General features: G+C 46.8%; 1 protein-coding gene across 3 annotated transcripts in view; it reads right to left on the bottom strand.

Annotated features, from left to right (window-relative positions):
- Window positions 1–16,186, bottom strand: part of TNPO1 (transportin 1) — a 281,541-nt gene that overhangs the window by 61,429 nt on the left and 203,926 nt on the right. For all 3 annotated transcript variants that reach the window (XR_013263933.1, XM_077462501.1, XM_077462500.1), the window contains exons 12-14: window positions 9,166–9,391; window positions 7,114–7,285; window positions 5,086–5,172 (exon numbers count right to left, since the gene is read on the bottom strand). Coding sequence is in view for 2 of the 3 variants with exons in the window: in XM_077462501.1 (XP_077318627.1) it covers window positions 5,086–5,172; window positions 7,114–7,285; window positions 9,166–9,391 (485 nt within the window). In the remaining variant the exon portion in view is untranslated. The remainder of the gene's footprint in view (window positions 1–5,085; window positions 5,173–7,113; window positions 7,286–9,165; window positions 9,392–16,186) is intronic.

Raw genomic sequence — 16,186 nt, 5'->3', positions numbered from 1 at the left:
AGAAATGCCAGAATACAGAGTATTCCCCAGAATGCACATTTGTCTTCACACCAGGCAAGGTAAGCAGGACCTACGATGTATGGCATCCTCACGCTGGACACCACGGCAATCTTTTTGGTTTGAAACAAATTATTACTCCTTGATACACAAGTGGGTTACTTTAAAAAATAATTGATTTTATTCGTACATACTACACTATTTTTATTTCACTGAGGATATGTCCATATGCCTTAGATCTGTGCCAGCTATTAAATCATGATTCAACCCTTGAAACATCAGTGCCACTGGAGGGTTTGTGGGATCTGCATAACCTTGACCTTTTGTGACCACTATTACTTGAGGGTCCCTTATATTTTGTAAGCAGCTTGGGTTGATCACCTTGGTGCCAAGTGCCATCTTATATCACATTGGCCGGTGTTGGATTATTTTGTTTAATTTCTATATTGATTCAGTAGTCTCAATGCTAATGTAATGAAATGTGTATGGACTTTATTATAACATTTTAGCGCTGCATATTTTTTATAGTTCATGTGGGGGGTAGTTTTCTATATTTCAAGACCTGGGTTTCAGCAACCATGTTAAAGACAGCCACTGAGAAGCAGGGTGGAATAGGGGCCTTGTGCAAGGAAGGGGGGTCTGTTTGGAGGAGGTCAAGGCTCGTGTGCTAAGAGTGAGCAGGTGTTTATTTCCAGTGGTGTGCTTAGGGTGGATCACATACAGGGGTTTGAAAAAAAGATGGAAACACTGCATGATTTGCAGGTGTGAAAGCGACAAGTTTTGCATTGAAAGCAGAAGTAATGCAACATTCTTTTGCTTCCACTGTGTGATGAGACTTAGCAAAAAGGTGGGAAGCCTCGCTTTCGTCGCAGCTAGGAGTACAGAGTCATGTCAGAGCCTACCGAGTTTTAGGGCAAATTGTTGGTGCCCGCTTAGCTGTTGACTCTGACTGAAGTTGCCAATCTGCAGCAGCGTGAGGTACAGTATCAAAAGATTATGATGGCATATACAGTTTCCAAGAATATGTAGTCTGACACGCATAAGCGCAGTTGAAATGGTCAACTAACTGAAAGACAAAAAAGGACATTGCGCAGGATGGTGACCTGGAATAAGAAAAGTGCAAAATTGACTGCAAATTGCCAAACCACTAGTGATCTATATTAATGCTCAGAAGAGGAGAGTGTGGTGTAACACTCAAATTGTGGACCATCGATCAATGGAAGACTAATATGGTCCAATAAATAGAGCTTCGCACTATTCCCAACCACCGGACATGTTTATCTGGCGAACACCATTCCAAGTTTATGACCGTGGACACCCCATGGTAAAGACACTGTTTCCCGAAAAAAAGCATAATTTGCCAAGACCATAATGCTCCAATTCACAGCTGGTGTTGTCAAATCGTGGTTTGATGAGCACACAGATGAAGTCTCCCACCTTCCTGAGGTCACCGTACATCAATATCATAGAGCCACTATGGTCAATTTTGGAGAACGCGGCTCCTTTTACGAGTCAGGCATTTCTGCAACTGTTTTTGCATGAAGAGTGGTATTTGATTCCATTGTCCACCATCCAAGACTTATATTTGTCAATTTCCAGGAGAATTCAGGCAGCCTTGGATGCCAAAGGCGGTCTAGCACTAGATTAGGAATCCATACTGTTTTTAACTAGTGTTTCCATAATTTTGTCCAATTCTTGTATATCCTTTATACATAAATGTTTAGGGATGTGCTCTCCTCTGGTCCCTGGCAGCGCCTCCTAACCCATCCTGCCTTGTAACTGCCGATATCCACATGATTGCATATGGATGTTTATGTCTTCTTTTAGTATGATAAATACTAGATTGTTTACACATCATCGACCCCTGAAGATGCTGGAAATATTCAACAAAACATGTTTATACTATAACTAATGTACTGTTAAAAGATAGGGGAATAAGGTGTGTAGTTCTTAAGATGTTCTACTATGTACGAGTTTTGCTGTAGTAGGTTAGACTATGTAAAATTTTATGACCGTTCAAATTAAATATCAATTTTGATTACATTGTATGTACTTTAAGACTTTTCTCTAGTACTTTAAAGCGTTTGTTAACCCAAAAAAAACTAAGATACTGTTCCTTTAAAGCACTTTATACAGCACAGTGCTTATGCTGTGTATTTTGGCCCCCTGTATCACCTGAAATACCTGGCTGATCCTGCCAGTTTCTAACTTTGCCCTCTGTATGCTGAATCTGATATATCAGGGCTGCTGAGCCCTGACACTGTTGTCAGCGTACGTGGCTCCGTCATACGCTGCTATCTGCAGCTCTCCTGCATCTCCCTTTGTCCTCCTCCCCGCCATCTCTCACTATCGCTGATCTGCTCCTCCCCCCACTGCTTCAAAACAAACTGATCTGTATATCATCCCCTCTGTCAGATAAAAAGCTGCGTCTTCGTGTCTATGCTTTATTTTTTATTTATTTTTTTCATAAAGATTTCTACCTGTTTAACAGGGTCTTCCAGGCTCTCTGCTCCTGTCCTCTCTGGCCGACAGCAGGGGAATCTTGGCCCCACCCACTGGAGATATATGGGGAGAGCAAAAGCCTGGAGTCATCTCATCCTTGAGAGATGCTGTTTAAACAGGTAGAAATCTTTTATTTTATTTTTTAATCAAGCACAGGCACTAGGATGCAGCTTTTTATCTGACAGAGGGATGATATAAATATGACATAGTGGGCTTAACAACCACTTTTTAGGCTCGGTTCACACATATGCATTGCGAGAACCCGTGCAAATCCAGCAAAGGTTCCAGCATCGCATAGGGCTCCCAGGCAGTTCACACTGCCATATGCGAACTGCTGGGAGTGTCAATACAAAGTTAATGACACCCCTAGGATCGGTTTGCACATCGCAGTGCGAACGATCAATTCAGAACATGAATCGTATCAGATTCTGGATTGGACCAAAAAAAAGGGTCCTGTACAACTTTGGTCCGAATGCGATGCAAATTTAGTCATACAATCTGTACACCTCGCATCGTGAACCCAGCCTGAAAACCCCACTATACAACCTCTTTAGATGTCACTGTTCACCTTTATGTCTGAGACTTGAGACATGTACATAAAACCATAAATGCTGAAAAAATAAGTTACACAAGTACCAATAAACCAGGTCATCCTTAGAGCCCGTTCACACAGCGGCAACTCAAGATCTGACTTCAGGTTGCCCCTAGTTGCACTACATGTAAAAATCAATGTAAGTGAATGAGAGCCGAATTAATGCACTCCAACTTCAGAAAAAGGTTCCTGTACTACTTCTATCTGACTTCTAGGCGACTGGTACCCATTGATTTCAATGGAAGTCACCTCCAAGTCGGATCTCAGTCTATATTGAGGCGACTCTCACAGAACAATCGGCTCTCGAGAGGGAACTCCACGCCAAATTTATTTTAAAAAAATCCGGCGTGGGTCCCCCCTCCGGGAGCATACCAGGCCCTTAGGTCTGGTATAGATGTTAAGAGGAACCCCCCCCCCCCCATGCCGAAAAAAACGGTGTGGGGGTCCCCCCCAGGTCCATACCAGACCCTTATCCGAGCACGAAGCCTGGCCGGTCAGGAAGGGGGTTCGGACGAGCGAGCGCGCCCCCCCCCCCGGACTGTACCAGGCCGCGTGCCCTCAACATGGGGGGTTGGCGCTTTGGGGAAGGGGGGCGCCCCCCACCCCAAAGCACCTTGTCCCCATGTTGATGAGGACAAGGGCTTCTTCCCGACAAGCCTGGCCGTTGGTTGTCGGGGTCTGCGGGCGGGGGCTTATCGGAATTCGGGAGCCCTCTTTAATAAGGGGGCCCCAGATCCTGGCCCCCCCACCCTATGTGAATGAGTAAGGGGTACATTGTACCCCTACCCATTAATCTGGGGAAAAAAAGTGTCAATGAAAAAACACAAGTTTTAAAAGTAATTAATGAGCTCCGGGGGTCTTCTTCCGACGTTGGGGGGGGGGGGGGGGGGGGGGGGTCTTCTGACGACTTCTCCGCTCTGTTCGGCCTCTTCACCCACGTCTTCTCCCGGGCTCCTCCGCTGTCTTCTTGGAGCTCTTTTACTAGCGGAGGAGCCCGGTCTCCTCCATCCTCTGCCCTTCTTCCCATGTTGACACGGCGCTGTCTTCCGCTGTACTGGCTTGTGCGACTTATATAGGTACAGGGCGTGGTCACCGGGTGAAGTCCCTTTATGACGTCACAGTCCCAGCATGCCCAGGACGTGACGTCATAAACGGGTGGGGTCACTGTGACATCACCCGGTGACCACGCCCTATAGCTATACAAGTTACCTCGGACATCGCACAAGCCAGTACAGCGGAAGACAGCGCCGTGTAAAAGAGCTCCAAGAAGACAGCGGAGGAGCCCGGGAGAAGACACCAGAGAGCAGGAGGAGAGGCCGAACAGAGCGGAGAAGTCGTCAGAAGACCCACCAACGTCGGAAGAAGACCCCCAGAGCTCATTAATAAATTACTTTTAAAACGTGTGTTGTGTTTTTTAATTGACACATTTCCCGAGGTGAATGGGTACGATGTACCCCTTATTCACATAGGGTGGGGGGCCAGGATCTGGGGCCTCCCTGGATTCCGATACGCCCTCTGCCCGCAGACCCCGACAACCAACGGCCAGGGCACCAACCCCCCCCCATGTTGAGGGCACATGGCCTGGTACGGTCTGACTGGCCAGGCTTCATGCTCGGGTAAGGACCTTGGGGGGGGGGGGAACCCCCACTCCATTTTTCCGGCGTAAGGGGGTTCCTCTTAACATCAATACCAGACCTAAGGGCCTGGTATGCTCCCGTCCCGGAGGGGGAACCCATGCCGTTTTTTTAAAAAATTTGGCGTGGAGTTCCCCCTTGAGTGCTCATTCTCTGATTGGCCACAGCCAAAGTCGCCTGGCCTGGGGCGACTTAAAGTCGTGTTGTAAGTCGCCCCAAGTCGTTTTGACAAGTCGTGTCCAAGTTGCCTACAAAGGTGGCATTGGAAGACGCGTTGCCCCGGTGTGAACCGGCTCTTACACATGACATTCTTAAAATAACCAAAAAAATCCCTCTGTCATCACGCTCAGAAGGGCTTACCTCAAGTAAAGGGAAAAGATCCTTATCTTCATCCTTTAAAACATTCCATTTTTGAATAAGTGGAGGCATCAGCATCTGAATATATTCCTGACAAAAGTAAATGATTCAATTAGGCCATATCCAATCTGCTTCACTGTATTAAATAAATACAATTGTAATGATTCAAATATGTGCTCAAACAAGCTAGAAAACCAAGATTAGTTCTGCAATACAAATTACAGAAAGTAGTATTAATGGCTAACTGCATTAGGATTAAATCCATTTTATATTAAGTTTGGATTTTATCTTCCTTTGTGGTGCCGATTTTGGAACATTTGCGTCTACAAAGATCTTGCAACCAGGATATATCCCTAGATGAACATATGAAGGGTGAGCTGGTTGTTACAACATTTTCTATCTATATACCCAGTAAATAGAGGAAAAGCAAATCTTGATAATTATAAAGATCTGTTTATCTGTGCAGGCATTTTGTACCTGGATGCAATGACTGGCAGAAGAGGTATAATGGTTGTGAACCCTTACATGCACCCACTGAAGTGACTAGCCTCAGGTGACGATAGGATAAAACAAATCCTTAAACATAAAATTGTACCCGTTTATCTGGAGCTCTCTCATCTACATCCTCCTAAAACACATATAAAAGGCCACATCTCAGCATTAGAAAGGGGCAAGCATCTGACATCACATACTGCAGAGGTAGAGCACAGAGCTCAGTGAAACCTAAGTGAGGGTATGGACACAACTGCCTCTACACATTGAGAGGGAAACATACAGAGTTAAAGCTGTCAGCTGCTGTGTACCAAGGAGGGGAGAGGGAGAGGTGGTCATCAATGTAGATAAAGGGAAGAGAGCTCAAAGAGAAATGACACTTGGGGCAAGTACAAACGATATGCTTTGTTCATTTTCATGTGAGAGATTTAGAACCACTTTAAACTATATTAGGCTAAAAGGTCTCTTGACAAAGGGTATCTCTATATGTTTAACCGGTTCCCGACTCGCGTACGCCGATGTACATCGGCAGAATGGCACAGCTGGGTAAATGGGCGTACCTGTATGACCCTTTAAATTTGCCTCTGTGCCATCGCGCGCTGGCCGGGACCTCGTGAGATGATCGCGGGTATCCTTGCAGACACCAGCGATCGCCTCACAGAGAGGAAGAATGGGGAGATGCTAATGTAAACAATGCCATTTTAAATTGCACTGATCGCTGTATAAATGAATGGTCCCAAAATGGCATCAAAATTGTCCGATGTGTACGCCATAATGTCGCAGTCACGATAAAAATCTGATTGTCATTACTAGTAAAAAAAAAATTATTAATAAAAATGCCATAAATCTATCCCCCATTTTGTAGGCTTTTGCTCAAACTAATCAAAAGCTTATTGCGATTGTTTTTACCAAAAATATGTAGAAAAATATGTATTGGTCTAAACTGAGGAAAAAAATGTTTTTTTAAGATATTTTTGGGGAATATTATAGCAGAAAGCAAAAAAACAATGCTTTTTTTTTGTCAAAATTGACGCTATTTTTCTGTTTATAGCACAAATAAAAACCGCAGAGGTGATCAAATACCACCAAAAGAAAGCTCTATTTGTGAGGGGGGGGGGGGGGGAGGGGAATAGACGTCAATTTTGTTTGGGAACCACACAACCCCATTGCACGACCACGCAATTGTCAGTTAAAGCGAGGCAGTGCTGAATCGCACAAAAGTGCTCTGGTCTTTGGCCAGCAAAATGGTCTGGGGCTTAAGTGGTTAAGACCACTTCAGCCACTGCAAACTTTAATCTGAGCAAAAAGTTAGACATTCCAATATTTAACAATGGTAAACAGAATTCCTAGTGATGCTTCAGCATCATACTTGTGCATAGAAATTTCTGATGCCCAGACTTAAAACTGTTTATTGCACTGTTGATATATAAAACTTGATATGTCAAAACCAACAATTCTTACGTTTTTACGAAATGGCTTTGTATATGAAAAAGCCAACAGCCAGTATAAAAACCGTCAGGAAGAATTTTATGTACTCACTGCCTTATTTAGGTGATGTCCAACAGAATCCGCTAACGTTCCTATAGCATCATAAAGGATGAGAAGGTTTTTGTGCTGGTATTTACTGAATGCAAAGACCAATGTATCCAGAATGTAAGCTAAGTAGGGAACGAGCTCAGTACAAGCTTCCTCTTCTAAAGTAGCAAAGGCACTAAGGGAATACAAAAACAAATGACATTTAGCCAAACACATCAGAAAAATTATACCAGAGTAAGCTTTGTATACATAAACATCAGATGCTACTTTACATCTAGCACTCATCTTTTGCTTCAACAGGTAGTTGAACACTCATGTACTGAAATTTTTTTTTTGACTGTTAAGACTTCAAATAGTTTATATTTCACAGGCCTAAAACAAGCATGTGGCAACTGAAGCTGAAACTCCTAATCTGTATACTTGTTCCAGGTTAGTGACTCAAAAACAAAGCCTGGGAGTCTTAAAGGGGATGTAAAGCCTCAGTTTTTCACCTTAATGTATTCTCCAGCCACTGACTCCATCCTCATTGGATAGACTGATAACAGCAGGATCCATTGGCTCTGGCTGCTGTCAATCAAATCCAGTGATGGGAGCAGGGGACAGGGCCAAAGTCCTGCTCTCTGTGCCAATGGACGCAGCAGCAATACTCGGCAGCGTGCGCATGGGTGCCCCAAAGGAAAGTAGCTCTCCAAGGGGGCACCCAATGAAGAGAAGGAGCCAGGAGCACCTCCAGGGCCCCCCAGAAAAGGAAGATTGTGGCTGCCCTTTGCAAAAAAATAAAAAAAATAAAAAAAAATTAACATTTACAATCACTTTAAAGGTGAACTACTCACCTCCAATCCAGTGATGCTCCCTTGCCCAGAACTCACCGTTGGCCACTGCCTTCTTCTGGCTTCCAGTTTTGGGTATTGATTGCCAGTCGCCATCAGCCAGGCCGAGATTACATCACTCACACGCATGTGCAGGAGTTATGTCAGATTCGGCATTGCTGAATTTGTGTACTGAGCTGTGCTTGCACAGCTCACTGTACAAGGGCAGACAAACAGGTAAGTAGCTTTAATGCAGAAGAGAAAGCCTGTCTGTCCAACCATTTTAATTTTGGAGCCTAACATTCTACTTCAAAATGGATCTAAAAGGCAGGAGTTTTCTTTCCCTTAAACATAAGGTTTTTGTTTTGTTTTTCAATAAAAATAACAAATGTTATACTTACCTGCTCTACGCAGTGGATTTTCACAGAGCAGCCCAGTTCCTCCTCTTTTTGGGTCACTCTTCACTGCTCCTGAATGCATTAAGATAAAAAAACCTTCTACCTCTACAACTCCTTTAATGCATCCTCTACATTAAGGTAAAAAACAACCTTTTATGTTCAGCTACCCCCAGACCCCCTAAATACTTACCCTGAGCCTGATCTCAATACAATGCTCTGTTCAACAGCTGCAACACTGCTCTCCTCTCTCCCCTCATAGGAGACAGCAGCAGGAGCCATTGACTCCTGCTACTGTCATTTAAAAACTGAGGAGGGAGCAGGGCTGAGCTGCGCACATCAATGGACACACAGACTAGTTCAGAAGCAAGCCCACAAGAGTTCCATCCATAGAATGTGGCTTGCTGAGGGGGCACTCAGGAGGGGAGAAGGGGCCGAAAGCTCCAGTGGCGGACCCCAGAATAGAAGGGTTTGAGGCCGCTCTGTACAAAACTATTGTACAGAGCAGGTAAATATAAAAGTTTTAATTGATAACAAAAAAAAGCTTTACAGTCACTTTAAATGCAGTCAGATGACGGCAGTCTCCAATTTCCAGATTAATTCACCGTTTCTCACTCAGGCATCATAAGGACATAAATGTATACAGAATTTTATAATACATGTGGGATGATGGGATTGTTTAAAAAATAAATTGACTACAGTACCTTATTGCTATTGCCCCCCCACAGCATTATAGTTAGAAAAGACTATGCATTAACACCAATGTAAGGCATAAAATACCTAATCTCTTGCAATCCTTAACAAAAACATTTGATATAAAACACCAACATATACACCAAACGTAAGCATACCTGCAAGCAGCTTCTTGTACACGCTTGTTGCTGTCAAGAATGCGTTTTAGAAGCTCTGTCATTAATGGCTTTAAATACATGTCTGGTGGCTGGCTGACTACCCAGTGTGCATAGCGGCTAAGGGTCCAGCAAGTAATGGAACGCACAAGAGCCTTTTTATCAGAAAGGCACTGAATAAGATGGGGGATCAGCTCAGGAAGGTAAGGAATCATACCCTGCATGCAACCTGGAACACAAAACATGAGCAATCATTGACAATCATGTATTCTACCATACATTTTATCACTACCTGACAAAAGTTGCGGTTTACCCCCTTTACATTTTTCAAGCCATCTATAGAGTAAAGGGGGGAGAAAAAGGTCAAATGGTCTTTATGATCATGTTTATGCAAGCTTCTTTACCGTTACAAGCTTAACCTAAAGCCTAAATCAACCTCCAGTTTAAATGGTCTAAACACATCCCAGGTGCATCAAAACAAAAAAGATATTTAAAGTGGTGTTCCACACAAAAATAAAAAAATTATAAAAATTCCAAAAAACTCGCCTCCAAATGGCTGTTGCTAGGGGGCCCCTCGTAGTCTGCCTCCCTCAGTGCCTGGGCTTCTGACGTCACTTCCCCTCGCCACAGGAAGGGCTCAGCTCTGCTCCTTTCCTCCTGTCAGTCACCTGGGACACGTGACAGGTCCCAGATGACTGTGCGGCCAATCACGGTGTGCGGCGCAGCTCGCGCATTTGCGGTGGGTGCCCGGCTGTGAAGCCACAGCCGAGTTCCCACAGTTATAATGCCGGTGCCGCAGAGAGGAGGGGGGAATGAGCGAGGCTTCGTTCCCCTGCATCGCTGGACCCTGGGACAGGTAAGTGTCCGATTATTAAAAGTCAGCACCTGCAGTATTTGTAACGGTTGACTTTTAATTTTTTTTTCAGGGGAACTCCTCTTTAAGATCTTAGGCAGGCCATAGGCTGTGCAAGTTTCTTTCCTGCAACCACAGGTTACAGGAAAGAAATTTGTACAAATACCGCGACGCACAGATAGCGCTGACAGGGACATTGCCGAGACATTGGGTTCCCCCAGCGGAAGGTGGGGGTCGTGACCGCCGGGAGAAGATAGTGACTATTGCTAGTGGCTATGATAGCTGCTCACAAAAAACATGCTCTCAATCTTTTGCTGGCTGGAATTCCGCCAGCAAAAGTCAGATGAAGCATACACATGGTTGCAATTTCCGACCAAAAGATCTCATCGGACTTTTGCTGGCGGAATTTCCGCTCGTGTGTACAGGGCATAAGGGATTGAACACCTTTTGTTTTGAAGAACCTGGAACATATTTAGTAGATTTACTACTAAAGGTTCAATTAGCCTTTAAATAATTACTGCTGTATCTACATTGCACAAATAAAAAATTTTCATACATAAAATCTATTAGCATAACAATCATGGAAAAAATCCATGTCATATCAAAATTTCAGCAAACAAATCGGAAGATGCTTAAAACCTGCAAAAGAGACAAACGCTCGCTAATATATTTTCCCCATAGAGCAAAGCAAAAAAAATAAAAAAAGGGGGGCAGAGGCACATGTCATAAAAAACAAAATAGGATTTTTTGTACTACGCGTAAAATCCCTTTCTCTGTAATTCACAGACTGACACAGCTCCTCTCTTAGACCACTGGGTTGTTACACAACCTTTAGGAGAGGACTAGGTATAACATGTTAAAGAGGAAGTAAACCCTAATGGGTTTACTTCCTCTTTCATTCCCTGCAAAGGCAAAGCATAATGGCCTACTATGCATCGCATAGTAGCCCATTATGTGTCACTTACCTGACACAGGAGCCAGCGATGTCACCGCTGTCCCCTGTAGTCCGGCGCATCCATCTTTTCGGTGGGGTCTCGCAGCTCCGCCGCTGTCATTCGGCGGAGCCGCGATGACTTCACTCCCGCGCATGCGCACGGGAGCCGACACGCGCGGCAGCTCCGTTGTTGGAAATTATGTGCTCAGTGCGCCTGCGCGCCGCTGTCTACGGCGCTTGCGCCGTAGACAGCGGTGCCTGTCTTCGGGCAAATATCTCCTAAACCGTATAGGTTTAGGAGATATTTCTTGGACCTACAGGTAAGCCTTAATCTAGGCTTACCTGTAGGTCAAAGTGGTTTGTAAGGGTTTACAACCACTTTAACATGTAATATAAACCGCAGAACTTCTAGTTCCGCCCAAGGGGCGGTCCCTTAGGTAACATCCCCACAGCCTGCCATGCAGCCTCAGTACGTCAACAAGCAGTATAACGTAAAGAAAAATAGGAGGAGGGGTGGGTGCTGTGTCAGTCAGTGAATTAAAGAGAAAAGGATTTTAGAGTGCGTTAAAAAAAATTCCTATTTTCTCTTATATTCACCGACTGACACAGCTCCTCTTAGACCATTGGGACGTCGCCCAAGCAGTGCCAAAACGAGGGGTGGGAAAAACAGCACAAAACTTCATCCACCATAGCAAGTGGGAACTAGTATGAACTTTACCCACAAAAAAAAAAAAAAAACAAAAAAAAAAAAAAAAAAACAGTGTGTGGGATAACCAAACTTTTACCCACAAAAAAACAGGGTGCTCCTCAACAGAGAAGCACTACCATCAAACAGCAACAGAACTGCGGTAACAAATGCAACTTTGAAAAGTGCATTTACTGAAAAGTACTGCGTTCCCCCCCCCCCCCAAAAAAACGGGGGGGGGGGGGGGGAATGCATGTGCAATTGCAATTATACAGCCGCCTGCAAAACTTTGCAGCCAAAACAGGCATCAGCCGATGCACATCTACCTTGTAGAATTTTGTAAAAGTGTGAACAGACGACCAGATCACCGCTTTACACACTTGAACGACAACGCTTGATGTCGGAAGGCCCAAGACGTTCCGATTGCCCTTGTGGAGTGGGCCGTGACCGGAAAGGGGGGCACCTGCCCCTTCAAGGCATAGGCCTGTACTACAATCTGTCTGATCCATCTGGAAACGGTGGCCGACGAGACAGCCATGCCTTTTTTCAGACCAGCCCCCGAAACAAACGGAGTCTGACTTGCGAAATGGAGCAGTGGCAGACAAAATACACCCTCAGAGCCCGAACCACGTCCAGGGCATGAAGGGCCACTTCCTTAGAATGTGTCAGCTTAGGACACAGATGGTAACAAAATGCCTTCATCGATGTGGAACGCCAAAACCACCTTCAGCAGAAAAGACTGTTGCGGACGCAACACCACCTTATCCCTGTGGATAACCAGATAGAGCGACTTGCAAGACAAGGCTGCCAGTTCCAAAAACCCTCCTGGCCGATGTTACGGCCACTAGAAAGACCACTTTCTGGGAAAGAGTCAGCAGGGGAATCTCTCTGATATTTTCAAATGGCGGTTTTTGAAGCGCCAATAACACCAGGTTCAGATCCCAGGGGGGTAAAGGTGGACGCACCAGAGGAACTACATTTCGGACCCCTTGAACAAAAGTGCTCTCTAGAGAGGGAGATGCCAGGGGTCGCTGAAAAAGACACAGCCAAGGCTGATATTTGTCCTTTAATGGTGCTTAAAGCCAATTTCTGATTTACTCCTTGCTGTAGAAACAGCAGGATCCTGGATATAGAAAAGGAGCACGGACGCCATCCTTTCTCCTCCCACAGAGATGTATGCCTTCCGGGTACAATGGTATATCTTCCGGGAAGATTACCGTGCTCTCAGCATAGTTGGGATCACAGAGTCCGAAAGACCCCGGTTCCTCAACACCTGGCTCTCAATAGCCATGCCGTCAAAACCAGCGATGGTAAATCAGGATGAAGAATCGGACCTCGAGACATAAGGTCTTCTCGTAACGGCAGTCGCCAAGGGGCGTCTGCCACCCCCCGTGCGGCAGCAAAGCTTCTTGTTCCTCCTTGATGATTGACATATGCCACCGCCGCGGCGTTGTCTGACTAGATCCTGATCGGGCGCCCTCATAGTCTTATCGACCATGATGAGAGGCATAGCCTGATCGCTCTCAGTTCGAGCAGATTGATCAGCAACTTTGATTCCTCCACCGACCAGAGGCCCTGGGTCGACTGAACTCCCATTACTCCACCCCAGCCAGATAGGTTGGCTTCCGTTGTGATCACTGTCCATTTCAGAGGTAGGAACGACTCCCCAGACCAAAGTGCCAGGGACCTCAGCCACCAGAGCAGGGAATCCCTGACCAACTGGCTCACCTGAACCTGCCGATCCAGGGACAACGGAGATTTGTCCCATTTTGTCAAAATCTCCTTCTGCAGGACTCTGGTGTGAAACTGGGCATATGGTACTGCCTCGAAGGAGGCCACCATGAGTCCCAAGACTCGCATGCAGTAGCGTAGCGACGACCACCTGCGGTTCATCAACAGTTTTGCCACAGCTCTGAGGGTCAGCAGCTTGTCTGAAGGGAGAAACTCTAGCTTCCATGGAGTCCAGTAGTAAGCCTAGGTACTTCAAACGCTGAGTCGGTACGATCACCGACTTTTTTAGGTTCAACAGCCACCCAAATTCCTGCAGGGTCTGCATGGTGATCGCCACATCCTCCTCTAACTCTGAAGCGGAAGATGCTCTAAGGAGGAGATCGTCTAGGTATCCACGATCGCGATCCCGCGTTGTCACAGCAACACCAAAACAGGAGCCAATATCTTGGTAAAGACTTGGGGGGCTTATGCCAAACCAAAAGGGAGAGCCACAAACTGATAGTGGGCTTCCCCGACTGCAAATCGCAGAAACTTCTGATACCGAAGGCATATGGGTGGGTGCAGGTACATATCCAGGATGTCTAAGGACGCCAGGGAGTCCCCTTGATGGAGTGCAGCAACTACTGAGCAAACAGATTCCATTATGAGCCTCTGTACTTTCACAAAGTAATTGAGGGCTTTTAGGTCCAGGTTTGAGTAGAAAACCTGGAAACATTCCGATTCCAGAACAGGTACTATCACCCAGCGACTCAGCAGGTCCCCCTTACCGCCCCCAATAGGGCCCCCCGGCTAGCCAGGAGTATGGGTATGCTGGAGGTGAAGAATCTGTTTTGTGGCCAAGAGAGGAACTCTATCTTGTAGCCTGAGGAAATCTGATTGCAGACCCATTGGTCGCACAGCCGAAAGGCCCACTGGGCTGCAAACCTTCATGCGGTAGCACTTTTGCTCGCAAGCTTGTTAGCCTTGCAGTTCCAGGGACGCTTTGGTCCTTCAGAGGTCGACCTGTTGGGCTGGGTACGTTTGGTGGAAACCTGTTGCTCTCCCAATTCGCAGTGCAACAGTTTTTCCCACTTGGCAAGTGCGGATGCCAGCACTGGTCGCATGGTTGACCCCGCAACTGTAAATAAGGAACGAGCCACTGCCTCAGCGTTGTCCCCTCTACCGGGATCAAGGTTACTTTGTTTAACCTGGATCCTGGGGGGGTCCATGACCGGTGGAGCCGACCATTTTTTGAGAAGGCTCTCCTCAAAGGGGAAACGCACCGCCATGTATTTGTGGACCGAAAAGGTCCGTTGAGGTCGACCCCCTTCCTTGCAAATTAACTTATCAAAATAAGTCAGATACGGGAACACCTTAGGTGAACGGGCTGGCTTACGGGGCCCAAAGGGAACCGCTATATCAGCAGAGGGATCTGCTGGCTCCTGAATCTTCAGGGTATCACGCACAGCAGTGATAAGTGCTCCAACAAGCGCTTTGTCGTGCAGGGACCCGGACGGGGACTCATCCTCACTGTCCAATTGGTCCTGGTCAGCGTCATCTGAAACAGAGCAGGGGTCACTAGCCTCAGCAAGACCAGAGTCTGCATCAGAGCTCTCCCCGGAGGAAAGGGGGGGAGGGGGGGCAGGGGCAGTTTTTTACCACCTTTGCGCCCATGCGCTGCCTCCATCTTGGCAATGAACGAATTGAGGACCGCCGACAAAGCCTCCAGAGGCACTGCACAGTCCGCGGGTGAACCGGTTGCAATTGTCTGGCTTTCGGGGGAAGAAACACCAGTTTCTGAAGTTATGCTGACCCTACCTTGTCTGCCACCTGATGGGGACTTAGGACTGTGATGGTCCCACCCTCCTAACTGCCGCTGGCTGAGGGACTCTCTCCTGCAGGACTCGCCACCCTGACTGGTTCTGCGCTGTCCAGCTAGTAGTGTCTGTGTCAGCTCCCAGGTGCATAGGAGATCACACTACACTGTCCAGAGCTGCTGCAAATGGCGCTGAAACTGATCAAAAACGTGGTTAGGGTTCAAGAAAATGGCCACCGAGCGTCCAGTATAAAGGACAAACACAGGGAAAATGGCAGCCGAGCTACAGGAAAGCATGTTGCTCCTTGCCCCACCAAAGATGGCCGCGAACACTGTATACCACGAGGGACAGTGAAACAAACACAGGCAGATAAATGGCAGTGAACAGCGCTACAGCGATCACAGGTACAGCCTCCAGACACTCCCAGGGAGAGAGCCACACACATCCAGGGCACAGCCAGGCAGCGCAGTCCCCCCCGGTGAGAGCGCCCCTGCATATGGACAAACACACACTGCTCAGAAGCCTTATGCAGCATCCCCCACGGGGGGGGGGGGGGGGGATATAAGGACAGGGAGAGAAGAGAGGGAGTTGAGGGACCCCAAATCGACCTGCCAAGGAATGCCCAGCTGCTCAGCCCCACCGAAGCCGGGAGAGCTGTACTTACCAATACTACAGAGCTGGGAGACATTCCATCACAGACCCACTCTCCGATCAGTACAGGGTGGCTGCTGGCCCGGCACACTGACACAGACATCAGTAGCCTAGTCATGTGTGCCCCGGAGCATTAATGCTCACCGATCACCTCTGGAGCTGAGGTACATCGTAGCTGACCCAGCATGGAGCTCTGGTCTGCACACGCTCGCTAGCCAGGCTGGGGAGACTACAAGGATAAGAGTATCCAGCCTGTCACCCAGCCGGCTGTCGATAGCAGATCACGGGATCTTTAAACTTGCGCAAAAAGCAAAGCTTCTGCAGAAAAAACATGGACCGATGGGCCCGCAGGGTTCCTAGGTCCTTCTTCTTCA

This window comes from Lithobates pipiens, unplaced genomic scaffold (genome assembly GCF_037356315.1).
Source record: "Lithobates pipiens isolate NorthernLeopardFrog02 unplaced genomic scaffold, aLitPip1_a1.2 Scaffold_3, whole genome shotgun sequence".
In the NCBI taxonomy this organism is placed as follows: Eukaryota; Metazoa; Chordata; class Amphibia; order Anura; family Ranidae; genus Lithobates; species Lithobates pipiens.
The sequence above is the reverse complement of the archived record's forward strand: the minus strand, read 5'-3'. Positions and strand labels throughout refer to the sequence as shown.